The sequence below is a fragment of the Apaloderma vittatum genome, unplaced genomic scaffold, assembly GCF_000703405.1.
Source record: "Apaloderma vittatum isolate BGI_N311 unplaced genomic scaffold, ASM70340v1 scaffold38650, whole genome shotgun sequence".
Lineage (NCBI taxonomy): Eukaryota > Metazoa > Chordata > Aves > Trogoniformes > Trogonidae > Apaloderma > Apaloderma vittatum.
The window spans coordinates 31,938-40,106 of record NW_009696949.1 but is presented as its reverse complement, the minus strand read 5'-3'; the positions used below and the strand labels follow the sequence as shown (position 1 = coordinate 40,106).

Genomic DNA, 8,169 nt, shown 5'->3' with positions numbered 1-8,169 from the left:
TGATCCACTGGGCTTGGTGTTTAGCATTCCTCAACAGGAGACTAAATCTTTGCAGCCATTTCACAAGAGATGCTGGCGCCCACAACAGAAATATATTCAATATTCTTCTATAAGTCCATCGGACTCCAGCGTTTTCCTCTTCTGACTGGGAAGAAGTCCCAGAATAAATCACTCCCTGCTCACGTCAGGTGTTCAGCAGAAGGGGACCAACACTGGAGGTTTAATACGGAGAGGGCATTTGAAATAACTTCTAATTTTTATTTGATTATGTCCCGGTAACCTAAGGAAAAGCAGGAACAAGAGTCACAAAGCCCCAAAGTTCAAGGAATTAATTACATCCACACGATATTTCTGATTTATTATTGATCTGTCAATTAGAGAAAGTACAGCTCAGATCTTCATGATCAAATAAAGCTTTTTGAGCTGAGCTGTGCAAGAGGGCACAAGTGGCTTCAGCAATTTGCTCCCGCAGAAGCAGAGGCGTGTGAGCTGTCCGCGAGCTGTGCGGTTTGATTGCCTTTTACCCCAAAATTTGAAACCTAAGCCTGACGTGCCTTCACGTCGTGCCTGTCTGCACCCAGGAACAGTGCCTCGTGGAGGGACGCCAGGATGAGGCAGGCGTGCCCTGATTTAACAGGTAACACAGACACAGCGAGCTGTCTCTGGGTTTTGAGGTTTGCAGGGTATGAGGTGAGGAACGACAGGAATAATAAAGTAGGGCCTTACTGGCTCTCAAAATGCGTACGAATGGAGGAAAAAAGAACACTCATGCTTTGAACTGCTCGAGTCGCAGATGTGTTCCTGTTATCTTACCTTTTATTTTACTGTTTCTTTTTCAGATCCAGTTCCAGCCTTGGATTTAGGACAGCAGCTTCAGCTGAAGGTTCAACGTATGCACGACATTGAAACAGAGAACCAGAAACTTAGGGAAACTCTAGAGGAGTACAATAAGGAATTCGCCGAGGTGAAAAATCAGGGTAGGTTGCAAACGTATTCTTTTATCAGCTTTTAATGCATGCTGAAATGTGAAGACAGTCATTCAGTTCAGTTTTCTTTCTTACAGGTAGGGTTGACAGTACTGAAATTCAGTAAAGTATAATAGTGTATTCCAGCCACTTCTGTATTTGTGCATATAGATACGACTCTGAGTAGACTCTTTGGAATCGTTGAAAAGGTTCGTTTTCTGTAGACTAAGGCCGAGAATGGAGCTGTTATTCTGCGTGTTTGGTTGTAGCCTTCAGCGCCACCTGAAAATTACCCCCTGACTGAAATTGCGTGGGAGGCGGTGCTACTGCTGGCATCGAGCTGAACGTGCGTGTGGGTGCCTGTACTACAAGGGTTTTACACAGGCAAACACAAAAATCCGGTATTTTATACACTCATACCAATCTGTGCAAAATGGAACTTCCCCCGTACTCTCTTTTTCCTTATCTAAATCTGAAATGTGTTACTGGAGTACGTTCAGCACACATGCTTTGTATTTACTCTAGAGGCCGTCCATAGAGTAATGTAAATACAAGCTAATAATGTTTAATTATTTATGTGAGTTTTAATGAGACCAGAGTACATGAAAATGCATGAAAATCTCAATGAGATTTAAAGCCTGTTGTCGTTACAACTGTTCGGATTTTCTCATGATTCCGAAGAAAGTTTTCTGCACCAGGAAAAACAAAATTTGCTCCGTTGTGCACCTCCTTTGCCTATACCTGGGGCTTTTCATTTCCGTGCGTAATGCTCAGTTCTGGGTGAAGTTGTCTAGGCATTTGCAAATATCAAGTTGTGGGGTTTTTTTGTTTGTTTAGTGTTATAGAACTGCTGCACCCAAGTGGGTAACAATTGATAGCTCCATTAGCAACTAAGTTGGTTCTGTTAGGTTTCATTTTCAGCAGTTGTGACGCAGCCGGTGCGACCCGTGGAGGGATTCATTCCAGATTGCTAAAGGTGTTGCGTGGGAGCCAAAATGCTTTAAGCCAGGGAGTTTTTTTCCTCAAGATGTACAATAATTGGAGTTTGCTGTGCAGGGTTTTCCCGAGGCTGTGCATCCTGTCCATCCAGGCATGACTTAGAGCTTCATCCCAGAAAGTGGAAAAGATCTTGACTTCTGGAGCTTTTTGCTGCAGCCACTCCCAGACATTTTTTTTATTTTCCCTGCTGTGCACTAAGTTCCAGTTTGCCACCGTAGTCTTCGCATTGTTTTTCACTCAGCTGCAGTAGTTTTACGCTCGGTTTCAAACAGGGATTAATAAGATACTGAGGGCAAAGCCTGTTGGTAGCGAAGGGTGCTTTGATCCATTACTCGCTGTGTTTGGAGGGCTGAGTGTGATCTGTACGGTGCCTGGAAGAACTTACTCTCCTTCGACAGTAGGAGGAACTTCACTGCGCGGGTGGTGAGACCCTGGCAGGGGTTGCCCAGGGAAGCTGTGGCAGCCTCATCCCTGGAGGTGTCCAAGGCCGGGTTGGACGGGGCTGGGGGCAGCCGGGGCTGGTGGGAGGTGTCCCTGCCCAGGGCAGGGGGTTGGAACCAGGTGATCTTTAAGGTCCCTTCCAAACCAAACCATCCTACGATTCTGTGATGTTTCTTCCAAAACCCAGTGTAAATGGCAGTGGCTAATAAGCCTGTGCTGACTTGCACAAGGAAGAAGGCACTTAGTTCTTCAAGCAGTGTAGAGGGTTAAACGGTACTTGTCCAACACATGTATCATTAGGTGCCTAAAGTTAAAAACCAATTTTGTTACAAAAGTCCTATTTTTTTTTCGTATTTATACACTTCCTGCATTTATTCTTGTTTCCTTTTGAAATTAAACACTCAAACTTTGTCAAGATGAAACTGTACGCATTTCCATGAGATTATTTCACTCTGTCCTTCTCCGTATACCCAAATACTTTTGCAGGTTTATGTCTGCAAATACCTGGAGCAGAGTGTGTGCGGTATAAAAAGCATACCCTTTGTACCTAGGGATGCGTATCCTTTTGTCTGTGTGAAGGAGCATCCTTTGCTTATTCAGGAAAAGATCAGAATTTGTATTACTTCCCGGATCTCAGAGAATTTCCCTTTGTTTAAAAAAGGAGAAAAGAAAAAAATAGAAGAAAAAAAGTAACACGTCTTTTTCACAGCCTGTTACTCAGTAATGAGCCTCATTGGATTTTTGCAGAGCTAGCAAAATCCCGCTCCTTCATTCAGAAGTAGCCAGGTTGCTGGCAATCACTTTTACCACTCTTCCCCCCTTTTTTGTGGTCACGGTGGCCCAAACCGCCTTCGGTGTAATTCCCAGACAGCAGACCTTGTCGCCAGCTATCTGCTGTCTGGCTTTGCTGTTCTCTGGTCAAGTCTCCAAGTCTAGACTTTGGAAAGATGATGCATGGGTTTGTGTGATATTATGGAGACTTTTTTTTTCCCCAAGTCCATCGGCTTTACTTTTCATGGTAGAGTTTGTCTTTCTGCAATGTTTCTGCAGAATGAGAAGCTTTCGATGTCCAAAGGTGTTTTCTCCTGGAGCTTTGTTAATAGCATCTGTTAATTAGCCGGTGTGTTTAAACCACCGCATCTCTTGTGCGAGTGCATTGAAACGTATTGCTAACTGCGAGCCTTACGGCAGTCTAACGCTGTTTCCAAATTCCATTATTGTTACAAAGCGTACTCTGGTGAATGTCCTGCTTTTCCTCTCATGAGCCCTACAAGGATTCCGTCCTTTCCCGGGGGTGGGAGCAAAGGGCTTTCGCGCAGCGACGGATCAAGGCACGTAACAAGATGTTGCCCATGGGAGCCTGCGCCGCAGCTCCGCACGTTTATGCATCTTCCCTCATCCATTACCAGGCACAGTAAATGCAAAATAGCTCCTTGATCTGAGAAGGGGGTTTCTGCACGTTCTCTGGAAGGCTACGGGTGCACTCAGAAAGTTGTAATGGTTCCCGCTTGTGCCTACAACCCGGTGTGGGTGACAAGGCAGTTAGAGGAGCTGGAAATGAAGGGCTCCAGAGTGTCTGTTGAGTCCGATCTACTGTTAGTACAGCAGTTAAATCCTGACGGCCATATTTTTCACCAGTTGGGAAGCAGAACGTAGCCGTGTCCCAGATATGGGTTCAATTAGCGTTAGATTGCATCTGTGCATGAACCATAGTAAAACTGCCCTTTTTACATGAGCACAGTGATGTGAATTAACTGTCCTGTGTGTAAATGCGTACTTAAACCTACACTGGGACTTTATTAATCTCCACTCAGCAGCGAGCTAATTTGAGACTAGTCAATAAGGTGATATTATATTTTGCAATTGATTTTTTTTCTTCCTCTTTTTTTTTCCTTAAAGTCGTGTTAGAGGAACCTTCTTCGCTCTGCTTTCCAGCAAACTCCATTGATCCGTCTCAACCTAAACACTTAAAGTTCAATTTAACATTTAGGGAGTAAAAGGTCTCCAAAGGGACTCATATCCATTGATTTTGTGTCAGAGTTGAAGAGCTAAAGTTTAAAACACACTGAGCCTACAGGGTAAAGGAAGCCTTGGCTGTGGAACCACGTGGAGCTTTGCAAACTCACTCTTCCCCTCTTGTTTTTCTGTAGAGGTTACAATAAAAGCACTTAAAGAGAAAATCCGAGAATATGAACAGACCCTGAAGAACCAAGCGGAGAACATAGCCCTTGAAAAAGAACAAAAGTTACAAAATGATTTCGCGGAGAAGGAGAGGTGAGTGTGCGTGTGTGCGTCTGTAGACGTGATGGAGGAGGAGAGAGGGGTTTTCTGTTTAATCTTCCCAGCCAGGACTCTCTCTTCAGTGTACTCAGACAGCTCATCTATTGAGCGATTCGGGCAATTTATGTGTTTGGCGCGGAATCATTTGATACTCAACTTTGCACAGAAAAACAATCTTGAAAGCGTGGAAGCAAAAGGTACCATTGGCGACGGGGGCGGCAGCGTGTTGTCTTCAGAAGGGTGCAAACCTGCTTTTATTCTTCCCTGGCTGTATTGTCCTTTGTGACACTAATCTTTCTCCACTAGCTGACAATGTAATTCAGTCTGCTGTGTCCGCTCGGTGTGTCACAGTGCGGTCGCACGGTCCGCACAGCCCTGAGCTGCCTGAGGTGAAACACTGAGCCCAAGAGCCTGGCTAAAAAATGCATCACCCCTCTTCCCATGGTAGGGTCTAACGGGGATGGGGGTGTTCCCAAATTAGCCTGAAAAGGTTTGCCTGTTCCTATGTGTCAAAAATAAGAAGTATTTTAATTACCGATTTTTCCTTTTTGGAAGCATCCCGGATTTGTTTCTCGTCTTTTGCAAATGAGCGGCGAGTGTTTGAACTTGTCCTGCCTGATTTGTTTGCTCACTAACCTACATGACCAAGGGTCTTATGAGGGAGTTCTTTCAGGCTGTGTTCCCTATCTTGAGAATTTATCTCTCCCGTGGAGCAATAACGCTGCAGCTATAATATGTTCAACTTAGTGTGGAAGCCTTTCAGTTTATATGAGCTTTTTAGCCGGGGGGTTGGTTGGTTAAATTCACGTCTGAGTGGGAAGAATCTGCTGCCAAATGCAAAGTTTGTTTAATTCATCAATATCAGTGGTTACTTTTTGATAGGTAGCATGTAAGCAGTGGCTTTGGCAAGTGCAATTTAGACATGCTTAAAAATAAAATGCAGGTCACGGAATGCAAATAAATGGGTGTGTAAGAGAGGTTTTGAGTTTTCAAAGTATATAATTTGGTACGGAGGGAGCTGACGCATGTTTCTCACTATAAATAATTATTAACCTGGTCAGCAGTGTGGGAGAATAAATTTGCACACCCTGTGGAGCGCAAGTAGGGTTGTGGTGGTTTCGTAAGCCGGTTCACAATTCGGATCCGCAGAATATCTTAAAAGCAATGTCGTAAAAAGCAGCGACTCCTGGGAAATGTTGGAGCGACTCCCTTCCAAAGACGAGTCGTAGAACTCCTGTAGCCTTTAGCAGAGCGCGGTGCCGGGATGGCCGGATGATGTTAAAACGTGTAGAACTGACAGAAACAAGAAGACAGTGCCTGTGGACATAAGAAATGTGAGCATATTAAAGGTTTGCTCATGCTGTATAGAAAATATCAGTGTGAGATTTGTTTTGAAATGTGTATGTGTTTTTTAAAGAGCAGCTAATAATATTACTGCTTTTGGCATCCATTACAGCTCTGATGAAGCAGCTGCTGCCTCTATTCACTGTATCAGTTATGGCAACAAATTTCTTCATTATGACAGTAAAAGGGAAATGTATCATTCTTCTTGTACTAACTTTGTACAACAGAGGGTGCTTGGTGACAATTTTCTTAATGTGTGTGACATTTCCAAAACAAATTATGCTCAAGAAAACCTTCCCCTAAAGTTGTCATTTATATAGCAGTCAACTCTTGTATAATGTTCACAGCTTGTGTTATGAGGTGGCTACACTGTTAAAATTTTAATAAGTGGGATGCAAAGTCTGAACAGTATTGCAGCGTGACATGATTTATGGGTTCCGCTGAAGCACCTTGTAGTCTCCGTGGTGTTGTCAGTTGTCTGATTACAGTTGAGACATTTAATCACTCTATCTTCCAAATTTGCAAAATACAAATAAGTTGTTTAACATGATTACGAGCTCCGTTCTCACCTCTTCTCTTCCCTTTATAGAAAATTGCAGGAGACACAGATGTCGACAGCCTCGAAGCTGGAAGAAGCCGAACACAAAGTTCAAGCTTTGCAAACAGGTTTGGTATCGCTGTTCTGACCCTATAGCACCGATCGGGCCGCAGGCGAGACGACAGAGATCATTAACCATGTCAGGACCGGGTGGGAACCAGCTCTCACAAGTGCCCAGAGCGCCGGCAGAGCTGGAGGGTGCTTTGGGGGACTGGAGGCGCTTTGGGGCTGTGCACCTTGAGCGAGCACTTGCCTGGCTGCGGGCCTGTCGGTGCCTGGAGCGGATGGGGCCAAGCCTGGGGCACGGGCAGCATTAGAGCGTCGCCACGGTTCAAGCCGGCTGCGGAACTGGTCGTCTGCGTCGCATTTTGCTCTGCTTTCCCACATTTCTGACCTACCGTAAAAACACGTTGTGATCTTGATCTGAACCCAGTTTCTACCAGTGTGTCTTGCCTGGCGCTGTGACTGACTTGCCATTAGTTTTCATCTCTGCATACGTACAGATTCCAGGTCTTGGACGCATTTGATTTTGTTTATTATGGGAACAGAAGAAATTTTATTCCCTGAATTACTGCACTAAATATTTCAAACGAATAAGCACTTTAGCCAGCTTAATAAGAAATGAATAATGTCTAGCTTTGTTAAGCAGAAACTGGGAATTTTTGCCATGTAAAAGAAATAGCGTAACAAATTGTGAAAAAGCAAAAGCTGTGTTTTTTCTAAGTCATAATGGTTTGCCAAGGTAGAACGATAAAGCAAAGAAATTTTCATCAGGAGGGTGTACAGCTTTATTTATGGTTAAATGAAAGAAAAAGGAGTAATCATTTTGCTTTTCACTGCTGTTACAGTGCTGTAATGCTTCATGTTTATGCCTTTCAGCCTTGGAAAAAACCAGAACAGAACTATTTGATCTGAAAACAAAATACGATGAGGAAACTACTGCAAAGTAAGGTTTTACTATTTTCTTTCTATGTCTTCCTTCAGGGTATCACTGCTTTTTGGGGTTGCGTCTGTCTGTTCGAGACAGACAAGATGGAAGAGCTTCAGGTCCAAATTTGGTGGAAAACATGGTCATAATTTGGCCTCCTATAGAGAGATTATTAGTTTTCGTATTTTCTTCCACTCAACAAGACGCTTTCCCTGGCACACACGCTGCTGATTCCTGCTTTCATTCTCAGGTGCTGCATCTACTGTGTATCTCCTGTACTGTGTATCTCTTACATTTTATTCAGAAATAGGGCAATTTCAGAAATAAGATATTTAATGTGATCACCCAATCTCAGTGAAAATAAAATTCGGTTTTGTAAAGGATTTCGGTTTCAGTGTTAGGGACCCTGGTTCTTTCTGGTTTTGGGGTAGCGCTCTGTCAAGTTCACCCAGAATTAGAGAGTGGCATTTTTGGTAGATTTTCCCTAGTTTTGCGTAAAACATGAAAATAATCCCCAAAATATATGTCCTTGTCTTCTTAGCGGCTACTGTTTTCAATTATCCCCTGGTTTTATTAACAGTCAGTGTAGGAAACAACAAAAGGGAGACAGCCTT

At 43.7% G+C, this 8,169-nt stretch overlaps 1 protein-coding gene across 1 annotated transcript in view; it reads left to right on the top strand.

Moving 5' to 3' along the window:
* Positions 1 to 609: 609 nt before the first annotated feature.
* The window catches only part of LOC104279361 (protein CASP-like), a gene marked incomplete at its 3' end in the record, with an annotated part of 38,294 nt that continues 30,734 nt past the window's right edge, over positions 610 to 8,169 (top strand). Inside the window, exons 1-5 of the mRNA XM_009876627.1 lie at positions 610 to 637; positions 840 to 977; positions 4,556 to 4,679; positions 6,619 to 6,695; positions 7,507 to 7,573. Of these exons, the coding sequence (XP_009874929.1) occupies positions 610 to 637; positions 840 to 977; positions 4,556 to 4,679; positions 6,619 to 6,695; positions 7,507 to 7,573 (434 nt within the window). The remainder of the gene's footprint in view (positions 638 to 839; positions 978 to 4,555; positions 4,680 to 6,618; positions 6,696 to 7,506; positions 7,574 to 8,169) is intronic.